The following is a 17,546-nucleotide window of genomic DNA, read 5'->3' on the forward strand; positions in this document are numbered from 1 at the left end:
GAAAATATGTTTAATAGGAATGTAAATGTATAGCCTATATGAGATTGTGCGCCGTCTTGGGAAGGGTGGTGGGGAGGAAGGGGGAGAAAAAATTTAAACTCAAAAGCATATAGAAGTGATTGTGGATAAATCAAAATAAATTAATAAAATTTTTTTAAAAAGAAAAAAAAATTAAGTAGTATCTATCTAAAACCATGAGCAAACATTACCTGTAATGGGGATAAGCTAGATGCCTTTCCAATATGATCAGGGGTAAAGCAAGGATGCCTATCATCACCACTAATATTCAGTATTGTTCTAGAAATGCTAGCTATAGCAATAAGACAAGAAAAAGAAATTGAAGGAATTAGAATAGGCAATGAGGAAACAAAACTATCACTCTTTGCAGATTATATGATGGTATACTTAGAGAATCTTAAAGAACAAACAAAAAAACTTCGGAATAATGAATCACTTAGCAAAGTTGCAAGACATAAAATAAACCCATAAAAATCATCAGCATTTCTATATATTACCAACAAAGTCCAGCAAGAAGACACAGATAAATTCCATTTAAAATAACTGTAGACAAATACTTGGGAATTTACTTGCCAAGACAAACTCAGGACCTATATGAACATAATTATAAAAACAATTTTCATACAAATAAAGTCAGATCTAAACAAGTAGAGAAATAATAATTGCTCATGGGTAGGCTAAGCCAATACAATAAAAATGACAATTCTACCTAAATTAATTTATTAATTCAGTGCCATAGCAATCAAACTGCCAAAAATTATCTTACAGGGCTAAAAAAATAATGACATAATTCATCTGGAAGAACAAAAGGTCAAGCATATCAAGGGAATCAATGAAAAAAAAAAGGTGATGGAATGTGACTTAGCATTACCAGATCTCAAAATGTATTACAAAGTGGTAATCTTAAAATAATCTGATAATAGAGTGGTGGACCAGTGGAGTAGTTTAGGCTCACAATACACAATAGTAAATACCATAGCAATCTAGTTTTTGACAAACCCAAAGATACAAGATTTTAGGACAAGAAATCAGTATTTAACAAAAAATGCTGTGAAAACTGGAAAGCAGTTTGGCAGAAATTAGATATAGACCAACATCTCACACTGTATATAGCGATAAGGTCAAAATCATTTAGACATAAAAGGTGATATAAACAAATTAAGGGAGCATGGAATATTTTTCTGTCAGATTTATGGATAAAGGAAGAATTTATGACCAAACAAGAGATAGAGAGATGTGATGTAAAATGGACAATTTTGATTACATCAAAATTAAAAAGGTTTTGCACAAATAAAACCAATGCAGCCAAGATTAGAAGGGAAGCAAGAAATTAGGGAAAAATATTTTTACAGCAACTTTCTCTGATAAAGGCCTCATTCCCCAACTGATAAATGGTTAAAGGATATGAACAGTTTTCAGATGAAGAGATCAAAACTATCTATAGTCATGAAAAAAATGCTCTAAATCATTATTTAATGAGAGAAATGCAAATTAAAACAACTCTGAAGTACCACCACCTTACACCTATCAGATTGGCTAATGTAACTGTCAAACTCAGCTGATGGAATCTGACCTTGTGCTCATTCCCAGACTCATGAACTGCCTGCCAGGGGTGGGGAACCTGCAGCCTTGAGGCCACATGTGGTCCTCTAGGTCTTCAAGTGTGGCCCTTTGACTGAATCCAAACTTCACAGAACAAATCCCTTTAACAAAAAGATTTGTTCTGTAAAATTTGGACTCAGTCAAAAGGCTACACTCAAGGACCTAGAAGGTCATGTGGTCCTCGAGGCCAGGTTCCCCACCCCGATCTGAGGCTCACCAGACATCATTCCCAGACTCCGACTATTTTGTAAAAGTCCCAAACTCTCCCCTTCAGAGATTTCCAAGTTTTCTCTACAGACTTGTTATGCAAAACAACTTACCTTGTGAAACTGTGAGATGCTCGTAACCTCTCCCACCTGCAGTTAGCCATTCCTTCTGCCCTAGTATGCTCTATAAGCCCTGTTCCCACCTCCTCTTCAGGTACCCCAGCCCTTGCTGTGTGGCACCCTAAGCCGCAACTTGCTTGTGCCATTAAAGACCTCAATCTGCTATACTGGCTGTTTTTTCTTGAATTCAAGTTGACAACAGAAAAGGAAAATGACAAACATTGGTGGGGATATGAAAAAACAGGCACATTAATGCCCTGTTGGTGGAGTTGTGAACTGGTTCAACCATTCTGGACAGCAATTTGGAAAAATGCCCAAAGGGCAAACTGCATACCCTTTGACCTAGCAATACCACTACTAGGTCTATACCTCAAGAGATCAAAGAAAAAGGAAAAGGACCCATACATATAAAAATATTTATAGCAGCTCTTTTTATGGTGGCAAATAATTGGAAATTGAGGGGATGCCCATCAATTGAGGAATGGCTGAACAATTGTGGTATATAAATGTGGTGGAATGCTACTGTGTTATAAGAAATGACGAGCAGGATGCTTTCAGGAAAACCTGGGAAGATTTACATGAACTGATGCAAAGTGAAGTGAGCAGAACCAGGAAGCACATCGTACCCAATAACAGCATTATTATATAATGATCAAATGTGAATGACTCAGCTACTCTGAGGCTACTGCTGAAGCACTTATGATGAAAAATGCTATCCATCTCCACAGAAAGAGTTGATGGAGTCTGAATATAGATTGAAGCCTACTTTTAAAACTTTATTGTTTTGGGGTTTTTTTTGGTCTGCATTTTCTTTTGCAACATTGCTAATGTGAAAATGTTTTGTATGACTGCATGTGTATTATCTATATCAAACTTCTTGCCTTCTGAAGGAAGGGGTGAGGAGGGATGGAAAGAATTTAGAACTCAAAATTTTAAAAAACAAATGTTAAAAATTTTTGATTACATGTAATGGAGAAAAAAATTAAATATAACAAAAAAAGAGTTTACATTCTACTATGGGGAAACCTGTACTCATATCAGTAAAAACAAGATAATTCAAAGAGGCATGTAGAGGGAAGGATATTTTGGGGGATAACCTACACAAAAGTATTGCTCTTAAGATAGAATGCTTCCTTTAAGCTAGTAAGCCAGTTTAGCTAGGATGTAATGTGTGTAAAAAAGAGTAATATGAAATAAGTCTGGAAAGACAGGTTGGAGCTGGACTGGTTTAAACCTGCAGAGGTTCAAAATGAGTTTAAATTTTATACTGGAGGTAACAGGGATCTACCGAGACTTTTCAAAATGGAGACTAAATAGAAGATTATTACAATAGCCCAGGCAATAGTTAATAAAAGCCTGAACCAGGGGACAAAGGGACAACTGTGATAGGATTTGTGTAGGTGGATATGCCTAGAATTGGCAAATGATTAGCCAAAATGGGAAAATGAAAAAGGCAAAATATTGACAATAGTTATTTCCATTTCCCATAAAAAGTTTAACTAATATGAAACAATCACCAAAACGAGGAGGGCAAAAGCACCCTAAAATGCCACAATCAGCAAGACTTGAAAACCAAGGGCAACACCAATTTAGAATGCAAGCTCAATTGTAAACATTATGGGTAAGAATAGCAGGAGATTATGGGCAGTGTCGTTTCTTGAGAGTCAATGGCAGTGGAAGCTAAAGTAAGTCCACAGAATGTTTGGTATGAAACCCGATTAAGGCACATTATCCCAAGGACATACACTGATGAAACTGATGGGAACTCAACAAAAAGAGAAAATGGAACAAGTTTTCTTTGTTTCTACAGGGATCTGATTTGGTAAATAGTCTTACTGAAAGGATGGTTTATGAGCATTTCAAAAGAAGTGATTACTAAGAGCCTGCATAATGAGCCCATCAAAAGTAAGTTGGTATCAGCCTGTTATTGTTCAGTTGGTCAGTCATATCTGACTTTTCATGACCCATGAACTATAACTGTCCAAGGGGTTTTCTAGGCAAACATACTGGAGTGGTTTGCTATTTCCTTCTTCAGCAGCTTAAGGCAAACAAGTTAAATGACTTGCCCAAGGTAGCCCAATTAGTAAGTGTCTGAAGCCAGATTCGAACTCAGGTCTTCCTGACTCCAGCCCCCATGCTCTATCCACTGAGCCATCTAACTGTCTCTATGTATCAGCCTCACTTCATTTCCCTTTTTGATGTGGTTAACGGGACTAGCAACTAATGGCAATGCCTTAAATATACATTTGACAAGTTTCTCATACTATTCTTGTGAATAAGATGAAGAGATCATAGAAATTTAGCAGTTCAGCTCCCTCACTTTACAGAGTAAACTGAAGCTCAGTGAACAACATGAAACCTATCGCTTAAGGTCATGCAGACAGTAAAGCAGCAAAAAGTAGATGGAATTCAACCATGGGTCTTCTGACTTGCAATCCACCCTTTCTACTATACTATGCTGTCTTAAACAGAGAAAATAACATCAGTGGGAAATGGCCTGGTTCTGTGACAGACATTCACTCAAGATCATAAATGGTGCGGGGACAAGGATGGAATTAGGGGTATGAATGGACATTCCAAGGGGCAAGGCAGGGGCAGTACTAGATTTGCATATCTAGTACAGGAAAGATGATAGTTCAGTTATGTAGATTCCAGACTGGAAGAATGACCAGAAAAAGAATGACCAAAAAGTAGTCACTAGTGACTTTAAGTCAGCCAGGAGAGAGGAGTCTAGTGCAGTGCCCTGCTGATCTGTCCTTAACTCTCTGTTCAACAGTGATTCATCAGTTACTTAGATGAAGTCAAAGATGGCATGTTTATCAAATCTACAAATGACTCAAAGCTGAGGAGGATTGTTAGCACATTGAGCAGCCATAGTTGGGATCAAAACAGATCTCTATATGCTAAAATCATGGGCTGAATCTACTAAATTGAAATTCAGTAGAGAGCAATGTAAAGTTCTATACTGGGTTCAAAAATCAATTGCACAAGCACAAAATGAATGAGGCATGGCTAGAAAACAGTCCTTGTAAAAACATCTGAGGGTTTTAGTGCACTATAAACTTAATTTCTATCTACAATGTGACATGACAGCTAATAAAATCAATATACAATACAAATATTAGGCTGCATTAACAGAGATAAAGTATTCAGAACAAGGAGTTTTATGAAACTTTGCCCTTTTTAGGTCAAAATTAGACTTGTTCAGTTCTGGGAATAAAATTTTAGAAACTGCATTGACAAACTGAAACATTTTAGAAGATGACCATAATGGTAAGAGGCCATACGAATGCCATATGGATATCAACTGAAGGCATTAAGAATATTTAGCCTAAAGAAGAGAAGCCTCACTCCAGACTACACCAGTCACTTCCTCCTGTAAACTCACTGCTTATGTAAGTCATTTCATAGTTAATCATATACTGTCTAGTGACATCTCTTGGGCGGAAAAAAAGAAAGTAGGATAACTGTCTCCAAGTATTAAAAAGGCTGTCACATAGAAGAGTCTTCTTCTGTTTATCCTCAGATGACAAAACTCAGAGAAATGGGTATGAGTTGCAGAAAAGGAGATCCAGAAGGAATGTAAAGAAAAACTTTCAAATTATTATAGTCTCTCCAAAAATACAATGGACCACCTCAGGAGGCAGTAGGTTTCCCATAAAAACAAGCCTCCAAACAGTGAATGTATAACTACTTGTTGGGAATGTTGTAATAAGGATTCCAGTTCATTTGGTCTAGATAACCACAGAAGTCCCACCATCTCCGAGATCCTGTGAATTCACATTAAGAACCAGCATACTAAGGGGCAGGTAGGTGGTGCAGTGGATAGAGCACCAGTCCTGAAGTCAGGAGTACCTGAGTTCAAATCCGGCCTCAGACCAAACATTTGACACTTACTAGCTGTGTGACTCTGGGCAAGTCACTTAACCCCAACTGCCTAAAAAACACGCAAAAAAAGAACCAGCATGCTACATAAGCATTGATTGAGAGCTCAGTCACTCATCACGGCTGCAAAATAGTACATTTTTCCCATCATAAATGTTTATAACAGGAGAGTAGTTATGATAAAAGCCTTTTCTAAAAGGCTCTTTTAAAATAAAAGAAAACAGAGAGAACATTTCATACCAAGTCTCCAGAAACTTGTCAGTGTCTGGCTTTGACTCCAAGGTCAGACGCCTCTCCAACTCAAAACTGTGGATAGACCGTAACTTTCGTACCAATGGGACATCTCTCTCTGGCTGGGTTGTCTCAGAGCGGACACGAATTGGTGAACCAAGGCTTGGAGCATTCAGTATACCATTTGCTGGACCATGACTATTCTCCTCTTCTGTAGCAGCCTATACAAAATATGCGAATATACAATTAGTTATAAGTACAATATGCGACAGACTCTTCTGAAACAAGTAAATCAAGATGAGCTGATATTAAGACTGATTTGTTTTCAGGAGATGCTTAGATTGCGCTGGCAGGTTGGTTTCACAATGTGCTTATTCACTAGCACACTGGTATCCTAAACTAATTGTCTGAATGGTATATTCAGTTCCAGTTTGACTATAATTTGACTTGGGAATAGGGAGAAAATAAAAAATGTATAAAATTATTTTAAATGAATAATAATCCCTTAAATATATCATCCAAAGAGTAACAACTTAGGATCTTCTCTATGTATACTTGGCTATCATCTTTTCTTTTTATATGCTCATTCAGTTTAGTGACCATTCTCGATGGCCAGGGTTGCTTGAACCTATCTGGAACACTATAATATACACTAGCATCTATTATGAATTTAAGCAGTTGGATATCACTATGATAATAAATGATGGACAAGGTCCGAGTCAACTGTCAATAACATTTAAGTTGAACAAACAGTGGAGAGGTTTAGGCCGAAGGTAGAAAATTACTGTCCCAAAGGATCAGTCAGTATATTCTATGGACTGAGCTGTCAGTTGGCAGATCTTACTGGTGACTCTCTGGAAATGAAAACAATCTAATCCTGGGACAATAATTCATATTTATATAGAATGTTAAGGTTTACAAAGCACTTTTCTCACAACAGCTCAGTGAAGTATTATCCTATTTTACAAATGAAAAAACTGAGAGCAAGAAGGAAAATGGCTTGGCCATAGTCATACAGCCAGTGAGTATCAGAGCTCAGGTCCTTTATCTTGAAGTCCAGTACTCTTTGCACCATGCCGTGCCAGAACTCTATCACTGATACAATGCACAGTCTGCCATGGCAGGGTCATATAATCCACAGCTCTGTCATGTTGGAAGAAGTCATGAAGAGCACAGATAATCTGCTATTGCCTCCCTTAACAGAGCGTAAAGGTCACATGTCCTCTGATTAGTCAGAATTCTTTGTTTAGTTCAGTGGGATGCCTGACAGGATGCTGTGCAAGACAGAGCTGGATAGTGAAGATTCTTTTTGGAATCTCTTCATAAGACATGGCATATCATCTATGCCAGGCCTGTACAACATACAGCCTACGGGTGGTATATTGTGCAGGCCTGTTTTATATCTTTTACATTTTTCATGGGCCACCTGAAATCCTTTGGCAGGCCATATGTTGTGCAGGCCTGATCTATGCTAATGTGGAAGAATCATCTAGAAGTTTCCTTTTGGCCATCAATTACAACCTCCTTTCAAACAAACTCTTTTAAGAGATCTCAAAATAGAGTAAACTGATATATGCTTCATCTCTTCTCCCTCAATGTTCTTCTTTGTCCTGTGACCTCTACTAGAGAAGCTAACCATCAACAGTTTGCATGACACAGCAAAAGAGTAAAGGAGGAGAAATATGGTAGTAATATGCCCCCTAGGTAATTAAGACTTGACTAATACTATAAACAGAAATCCACATAACAATTGCAATCATAATGCAAAAATGTTGTGTTCCTTCAGTCTCTAAAGTAGTTGAAAAGTGCCTTGAAAAGTAACACAACTGATGAAATGGGTAACATTCCTAACAAGATCTTAACAATTAATATGTGCTCTAGCTCAGCTGTACCTATCAGTTTCTAGTGCCAACACCACTGGAAATTATAAGCCTTAAGACTCATTTCTGATCACTAAAACAACCATCACAAAAATCCTAGGCTTTGAAATCAGTTTTTAAGGATTAAAAAAAGAAAAGCAAATTCCATGGTTTCTAACAGTTACTGAATGTGAACATGTTTAAAGGCAATTCACTCTTTAAATGTGTACCTGTGATAAATGAACTGCTGTCTTCACTCGACCAAATTTATATATTCGAACTTCACTAAGAAAAAGGGCAAGTGGGAATTGTTTAACACTAGATAACTGAGTCAGAAGTAGTAATATGAACTGTTCTTTAAGGTTTTATAGCAGGTAATATCAGCAATATACAGCTAAAATTCCAAATATGTTAGATAGCATGTTAGTATGGTATACTAACTAGTTAGTATAGACAATTAATATGGTCCATTTCCCCGTGGGCGGTAAATGTTTACTGCTATCCACAACTATTCCAATGGAATCAGCACGTGGTCTGGACCATGCCTCACTTAGGAGAGCTCAGTGGCCAGTATATAATCACATTTCCAGCAGTGTGGCAAAAGGAAAGGGATTGGGACTTAGCAAGACATTATGAAAGGTTTGCTTTTTTATCTAAGCCTTTTTGTTTGTAAAAAACATAATTTCACCTTCTTCACACAGCGAAGATAAAAAGTTAATGTTTGATGTTGGCAAATTGAAAAGCCTGGAAAAAACATGCTACAGAAGCGTAGATTATTAGTATTAAAATGCCCATGAACTGCCAGGTATTCTGAATGCTTCTAATTACTAAAGTTAATAAAGTCATACACTGCTAATTTAATACAATTAGATAAATTCAGTTAAGAGCACAGGAAGAGACATGCTTAAGAGGTACACACCTTACAGATCCCCAGTTTTATCTTGTTCCTGTTGATATCCATTTCTTCCCAGACATCCTTCTCCTGAGGACGAGGGTGTCCCACAGATACAGGAAGTTTTTCTGGTGATACACCAACAGGGATACCATTCTCCCCATCACTGAGCTGTTCATCTGGAAATACCTCATCTGTATTTTCTCGAAGTAAGTCTCCTGGAATAGGGGTGGCATTTGCAATTCTATATAGGACAAAAGAGACAAGACTTATAATCAGCACAGAGATAAAAATACTATGAGGCTATTCTGCTTTTGATTCCTACATTATGATAACAAAGTCCACACATACTAAGGCTATGAAAAACAAAAAAAGAAAGAGTCTTTAGAACACCAGGCTATGTCCATGTTGGGGCATGAAGATTCCAAAACTTGTTCAACTGCAATTTTTTCACATGGCAATAAATTCACAAATCTAAATAAAATATTCTACTGACTTGACTTAATATGACTCAACAGAAGTTAAATCAGAAATATTATCTATCATGTTATTCAAGAAAAGCCTTTATTAATTAAAATGGAATTCCTAATTATTGGTAATTTTCCCAAGGATTAGGAAAAGAGTATTATAAAGAGAATGAGTTCAACATAAGGGCGATCACATAATCAACTTACCATGTAAAACACTAAAATTGCCTGCACAAATATTTGGAGACACCTTTCTGCAAAATCATAGGAATTCAGATATTTGTAGGACATGACTTGCTGTATCCTGGAGGAAAACCCAGAACCCACTATTCTATATTCCGTTTCAATCATGATGTCCTGGAACTTGTTTAACTTCTTTGTGCTTATATATCTTTTAGATGGTTGGTCCTCTCTAATTAGACTATTAATTTGTCAAGGCAGTGGTCAAGTGTTCTGTTTTCTTTTTTGTCTTGTTTTGTTTTGTTTTGTTTTTTCCTTTTAGGCAATTGGGGTTAAGTGACTTGCCCAGGGTCACACAGCTAGTAAGTGTCGAGTGTTTGGTCTGAGGCCAGATTTCAACTCAGGTACTCTTGACTTCAGGGCCAGTGCTCTATCCACTGCGCCACCTAGCTGCCCCAAGTCTTCTTTGTATCTTTTCATAACACCTAGAATTCAATATACCAGGTGTTCTAAAAATATTGTTGCCTAGAAACAAGTACTTAGCAAAAAATTGTACCCTTTTCTTGGTAGTAATTTGAAATGTCTGGAAATAGACACAGATCCTTCAACAGAGCATGGGGATAATGGCCAAACAATGTGTAGTTATCACAAGAACGTCTGTTTTGTACAGGCATCCTATGATGCTCTGTGTGATTTCATTTAAGGATAACACATTTATAGAATCTTAAAGCTGGAAGGGACCCTAGAGACTGCCTAGTTCAGGGGTGGGGAACCTGTGGCCTCGAGACTGCCCATTTGGCCTTCTAGGTCCTCGGGTGCGGCCTTCTGACTGAGTCCAAGTTTCACAGAACAAATCCTTCTATTAAGGGGATTTGTTCTGTGAAGTTTAGATTCAATCACAGGGCCCAACTTGAGGGCTTAGAGGGCTACATGTGGCCTTGAGGCTGCAAGTTCCCCACCCCTGGCCTTAGTTCAACCTCCTGATTTTATTAATGATCAGAGGACCAGAGTAGTTGTGACTTGCTCAAGGTGAATGAGAGGACCGCTATTAGCAGCCAGGTTTCCTAAATCCCAAGTTCCATGTTCTTTCCATACTATTTCACTGTCTCTTTACATTTAGGACAGACTTCACAGAACAAGTTTGGATTCAGTCAAAGGGCTGCACTTGAGGATCTCAAGGGCCACATGTGGCCTCGAGGCTACAGTTTCCCCACCCCTGAGGAGGGCCTAACTACTTTCAGGAGAGTCTCCTGCCTAGATGGGCTAATCTCAGACCCTGAAGACTTTTTTCTCAATAGAAGTTTGGATTCTAAAAATACAGAGAGACTAATCTCAACTAAAGACCTTGCAGTCCTCAAAATCATTCCTCCTGGGGCTTTGACAGAGAATAAGCCTGTCAGTCAATCTTTCTAAGCCTTATAAAAGAGGTTTCAACAAACAAACACTTATTCAACACATATTTGGCTTCAAACAGACTGAGAGATTTATTCCAAAGACCACTGCCAGAAAGACCAATCCTTTGTTCTAGTTGCTGGCCAATGGATGAAGAGAACTAGGTGGGGTTTTTTTGGTTTTTGGGTTTTTTTTAGGCAATTGGGTTAAGTGATTTGCCCAGGGTCACACAGCTAGTAAGTGTCAAGTGTTTGGTCTGAGGCTGGATTTGAACTCAGGTCCTCCTGACTTCAGGGCTGGTGCTCCATCCATTGCACCACCTAGCTGCCCCTGAGATTTATTCCAAATAAATATTCTAAAGAATTAATTCCAAATATAGTTTGGAAATTATCTAAAAATCAGTTAGCTGCATATAAGCAAAATCTGTTTAATAACTACTGAGTTCAACATGTGTTCACCAACATTTCCTCCGGCCTTAGCTATATCTTCATTCATCTGCTCTTTATTTGCATCTCTGAAAACCTGAAAAGCCAAGCCCTGCCATTTTCAAGCCTCTGATTCCTCTGCGGCCACATAAAACAATGTTTCTTCGGCAAATATTCCCATTCTTGTGTGCTAGCATTTTCATTCCATTAAGTTCTGGCTCCCCTCACACTACCCTAACTTCTTTTTTTTTCAAGACATAAGAAATCTCTACCCCCTCATCCTTGCTTTTCCCCCAGCCACCATCCTCATTTCTTTCACATCTCTGAGATGATGATGTTCCATTGGAACTCCTCCCTTCATCTGGCCCCTCCAGAAGCCCATTCACCCTCACTGCCTACAGCCATCTCGCTTACAACAGAAGGTTCCCTCTCAATCCTTACTTTAACCCATTATAACATTTTAGCTTCATCTTTAACTCAAATCACAAAAATCACAATATAGCACCTCTGTTCACAGTCCTGTCTAAATCTCAATTCAAGGAATGAATGGAAATAAGCTTCTAGTTATGTCCAAGAAATAGGACACTAGAAGTAATGTGAAAAAGAATATACATCACAGGCGAGGACATGAACATGTGACCTGGGTTTTGCCTGTGCATATACGTGATGGGCTTATAACAGGGTGGGGAAGGAGGTGAAAATTGAGTTTGATTGTAAGGGCAATGGATTGAAGTCTGAAGTGAGAAGACATCAATTTGAATCATGCCTCTACTACTTATTACAAGTTACATAACCTCTCTAGGCTTGAACTGTCCTCATCTATAAGACTAAGGAATTGGACTCCAAGCCCTTTCCAGTTCTAATCCTACAATCTATGGCCTCCAGATTGCAGGAGTTTGATCTGGAGGTAACCTTAAAGATGACTTTGTCCAGCCACCCTCATGTTATATGTGAAAAAACCGAGGCACAGAGAGACTGATTAACTTGACCAATATCACACAAGTAGTAAGTAGCAGAGCCAGGATTAAGATTTCAAATTCAGTGCTATTCCCACTACAATTTACTGTGTAAAAGTTACTATGCTAAGTGCAAGGAACAAAATGTGAAAAACAATACATTCAGGCCAGCTAGGATAGTGGATAGAATACCAACCCTGGAATTAGGACTTGAGTTCAAATGTGACCTCAGACACTCACTAGTTAAGTGAGCCACTTAACCCTGACTGCCTCTAAAAAAAAAAAAAGGAAGAAAGACAAAAACCCAACACATTCCATTTTTTGTTCTCAAGGAGCTTATGATCTAATAAGAAGGCTATGATATATACATAAATAGGTGTGATATGAGGTAGAATGTGAAGAGAGAAAATCAGAGATTTAAATCAAGTGAAGTGAAGTAGAAAGACTGGTAATTATTATACTCTTCTTCTTTATTTTAATGTACCCTCTTCCACTTCTCTCCTTAATGTTTTCTCTCCCAAATTCTTATTCTTTTTCAATGTATGCATGTATGTATATTTCCTCAGGGAATGTCCAATGTTATGAGGACAGCCTGGTCCCACTGTCTTATTTTTCAACTTATTTTTGAATATCTTCTCAATATATTATTACTATCTGAATGTTGACAGAATTTTAAGGAGAACTTCTACTCCATCCCTTCATCAACTGAATTTCTGATAGCCTTAGACACCTCTATTTCTTCCCTCAATTTTCTTTTTCTTTCTTCTTCTTCTTTTTTTTTTTTTTAAATGAACCTCATCTCAATGCAAGGCAGAGCCAAGATGGTGAAGTACAGGCTGGGACTCAGCTGAACTCTCCCAACATTCCCTCCAAAAAAACTTTAAAATAATGCTTCAAATAAAATTTAGAGTTGCAGAGCCAACAAAAGGACAAAGGGAAAGATTTTCCAGCCTAAGACAACTTAGAAGGTCCACAAGACAGGTCTGTGACACCAGGGTGAGTGCAGGCCCAGAGGATGGCAGGAACACCAGTGGTGGGCCTTGGAGGTGGCCATGACATAAACAGCAGCCACAGCTTTGGGAGCTTTCAGTCCAATGATGGTAAGGGGGTCAGAAAACCGGTCAGAATAAGATTACAGAGGACCCTTTGCTGGCACTGGATGCAGTGGGCAATGATTGACAGCTGTATAGCCCATATATAGTACTGGCTTGAAGTTCTAGGACAGAGAGGAGCACTTGCGATCAGTCACAAGGGAGCAGAGGACATGGTCATAGTTCTAGGGCCAAGAGGAGCACTAGTACTTGTGGTTGCAGGGGAGTAAAGGCCCTCCTGGGTAAAGACCAGAGCAGTGACCATACCTCTTTCCAGATCATACCATCTTGGAAGCACTGAAAACTTGTAGACTCCCAGAATTAACTCTTAAAACAGCAGCATGAAAAAGCCTGAAGCTTAGGACAGTGCCTCCTTACCCCTAGGTGAGCAGAGCCCATCTTTAGCATAAAGTACAAAGTGAAGAAATAATTTGGGGAAAATGAGCAAACAACAACAAGAAAGGAATGTGACCATGAAAATTTTGACAAGGTCAGGGAAAACCAAGACATACACTTAGAAGAAAACTGCTACAGCAAAGCCTCAAAGAAAAATACTAATTGGACTCAAGACCAGCAAAAATTCCTAGAAGAGTTAAAGAAAGAGATAAGAGTACTAGAGGAAAAACTGGGGAAAGAAATGAGAGTGATACAAAAAAATTATGAAAAGACAATTAGCAGTTTGGGAAAAGAGGCACAAAAAATACTGAAGAAACTATCACCTTAAAAAACGGAATAGGCCAAATGGAAAAGGAAGTACAAAAATTCACTGAAGAAAATAATTCTTTAAAAATTAGAATTGGGCAAGTGGAAGATAATGACTCCATGAGACTTCAAGAGACAATAAAACAAAGTCAAAAGAATGAAAAAACAGAAGAAAATATAAAATATCTCACTGGAAAAACAACTGACCTAGAAAATAGATCAAGGAGAGATACATTAAGTATTATTGGATTTACCTGAAAGTCATGAGCAAGGAAAAGAGCCAAGACATCACCTTTCAAGAAATTATCAAAGAAAACGGCCCTGATATCCTAGAACCAGAAGGTAAAATAGAAACTGAAAGAATCCACCTGAAAGATCCCAAAATGAGAACTCCCAGGAATATTTCAGCTAAATCCCAGAGCTCCCAGGTCAAGGACAAATGACAAATACTGAAGAGGATGAGGGAAAACAGGTAACATTAATGAACCACTGGTGGAATTGTGAACTGGCCCAAACAGTCTAGAGAGTAATCTGGAACACTGCCCAAAGGGCTATAAAACTGTCTATACCCTGTGACCCAGCAATACCACTATTAGGTCTGTACCCCACAGAGAGCAAAGGAGAAGGAAAAAGACATATATGCACAACAATATTTATGGCAGCTCTTTTTGTGGTGTCAAAGAACTGGAAATTGAAGGGAAATGGCTGAACAAGGTGTGGATATGACTGGGATGGAGTACTATTGCGTTATAAGAAATGACGAGTGGTTTCAGAAAAAAAATGGCAAGATCTATATGAACTCACGCAAAGTGAAGTAAGAACCAGAAGATCACTGTGCACATTAACAGCAATGTTGTAATGATGATCAATTGTAAAAGACTTGGCTACTCTGATCAATTCAGTGATCCAAGACAATCCCAAAGGACTCATGATGAAAAAATGTTACCCACCTCCAGAGCAAGAACTGATGAACTCTGAGTACAAATTAAAATATAATTCTCTTGCTTTATTTTTATTTTTTTTGTGTGTGTGATGTGGCTAATATGGAAATGTTATGTATGATTTTACACATATGCTTGATATCATATTATTTGCCTTCTCAGTGCATGGGGGAGGAGTAGGAGGGAGGGAAGGAGAGAATCTGGAACTCAAAATTTAAAAAGAAAAGGATGTCAAAAATAAATAAATAATATTTTAAAATAAAATAATATGAACCTGACAAACATCAGCAAACATGAACACTTGCAAACAGAAAACAAGACCAGAAGAAGAGGTCCGTATGGGAAATCATGAGCCATGCCCACTTTTAGCACTAATCAGAAAGTAACAGGGACAAGAGCACTAGAATAAGGATCAGAAGGCCTGGGTTCTAACTTCATCTAGTGACTAACTACGACATCTTTGGACAAATTACTTAACCTCTATGGGCTTCAGTTCCTCATCTGTGAAATGGAAGGAACTGGACAAAGAGTTTCTATGTTCTGTTCCAGTTTTGTGATTCTACATGAATTCTCACTGATCTCAGTCATCTCTAAAGATTCCAAATCTCAAACTCACTTTAAAAAATGGGCATGAGGTGAAATGCAACTACTGAACTGATATGTATGCCACTGAGCAAAGTAAGGGGAGGGCTTCTACCTATATAGGGTGTTACACAAACTTTGAGAGTTTAAAATTGCAACAAGACTTTTAGGACACAGTGCATTTCCTTTCATGTGACTTTTAAAAATTATACAGTGACTAAAGAGGATTAAAAAAGGAAGAAGAGATAATGGTGATGACAAGAAAAATGGAAGAAGATTTCATGTGGCAGAGTTGTAGATGAGAAGAGGGAAAAACAGAAAGAAAAAGGCAGGGAAAGCATCACAGACCAAAGACCAACTTATCCTCACCCTTCAAAAAATAGGCAGATTATTCTTAAAGGTCCATGCGGTGTTTGTGATCCCAACCACCAGCATTAATATACAATTACTGCTTACTATACTCTCTAGAGACCTATATGTTCTCTAGAAGGTGTGAGCCCGCCACAGCAAAGGTTCTTTCGCATTCTGAAGAATGCTTGTCAGGAGACTGAGAATCCTCAAGTCATCTAATCCCTTAACTCCCACTTCACAGGGAAGTCTACGGTTACTTTATTAGAAAACTAGCACCAATCTAGGGAATGGACAAGAATGGTATTGAGTTCAGGAAACCCCACTGCCTTTCTCTTATTTCTTGGCATTAGGGTCCCTGAAGAAAGAGTCTGGATGAACTATCTAGGGCATTTCTGCTGCTGCTGAATGGTTTGGAGGTTGTTCAGGACATACCCAATTGCAGCTGGTGTTAGGCGAGTGTGTAACTGAGGGGTTGTGGAAGTAGTGGTGGTTGTTAGGGAGCCATCAGTTCCACTCTTCTCCCAGTCAAAAGGGTCACTCTCAATTACTCCAAAAGTCTTGATGCTGTTGTCAAACACGGATGTAAGAAGCTAAACCGACATACATAAAAAACAAGACAGAACAAAACACTGAGTAAGCCAACAGTAAATAAATTTGCTTCAATTCTTTAAGGGAGCAAGAAAGAGAAAAACAAGCTCATCATTTGGTTTTCCCCCAAGATTTAATTTAAATAAAATACTCTCATTGATCTTCTTAACAGTGAAAATACTTTTATTTCTTTAGATGAGGTTAACTCACAGATTTGGTCCACAAACAGGTCTCAAAGGCTTCAAGAGACCATTATCTCCTTTTTAAGACTTTTTAAAAGAATTTCTGATAGGACCCAATATTCTCAGGACTATGTTTATTTTTTCCTCATATTCACTTCATTTATTCTGTCAGTGTCCAGCCTAGAGGCAGTTTGATAGTCAACTTCTGTTATTCTTCTCTCTTATATGACATGAGCAATCAATTCTATTCTGATTCCTAAACCTACTTTTTATCTTTTATTCTCTCCCTCCAGCATCTTTTCCTCTGAGTACAGTGGGTGTTAGCAAGTGACACATCACCAAATCTAATGATAGAATAAGGTTCTATCATTATCTATAGAACACAGCCCTCCTTTTTCTATCACATTTGGTAATTTCTCTTTTCTTACTTTCTCCTAGTTTAAAAGTTTAACTTTTCTCCTTTCTCCATGAGCAACTGGTTGTCACCACATAGTATATTTTCTTCTCCAGCAAGATTTGTACCTTTCTATCTTTATTCTTTATTTCACTTTTCATACTTTGATCACTTCTCAGGTTAATGCCTATGACTTTCCGATTTTGTGGCTCTCTTTTAAAATTTCTTCCATAGGGGAAGTTAGGTGGCGCAGTGGATAGAGCACCAGCCCTGAAGTCAGGAGGACCTGAGTTCAAATGTGACCTCAGACACATAACAATTACTAGCTGTGTGACGCTGGGTAAGTCACTTAACCTCAATTGCCTCACCAAAAAAAAAATTCTTCAATGCTCTCATACATATGTATATATATATATACCCACATATATACATACATGTGTGTGTATACGTGTGTGTGTGTGTGTGTGTGTGTGTGTGTATAT

General features: G+C 38.1%; 1 protein-coding gene across 1 annotated transcript in view; it reads right to left on the reverse strand.

Moving 5' to 3' along the window:
• TTBK2 (tau tubulin kinase 2) overlaps window positions 1-17,546 on the reverse strand; it is a 215,350-nt gene that overhangs the window by 45,855 nt on the left and 151,949 nt on the right. The window contains 3 exon segments of the mRNA XM_078151365.1: window positions 6,072-6,283; window positions 8,841-9,057; window positions 16,333-16,490. Coding sequence (XP_078007491.1) covers window positions 6,072-6,283; window positions 8,841-9,057; window positions 16,333-16,490 — 587 coding nt within the window.

Source organism: Phascolarctos cinereus, unplaced genomic scaffold (assembly GCF_003287225.1).
Source record: "Phascolarctos cinereus isolate Bilbo 61053 unplaced genomic scaffold, phaCin_HiC Scaffold_3;HRSCAF=262, whole genome shotgun sequence".
NCBI classification, from domain to species: Eukaryota; Metazoa; Chordata; class Mammalia; order Diprotodontia; family Phascolarctidae; genus Phascolarctos; species Phascolarctos cinereus.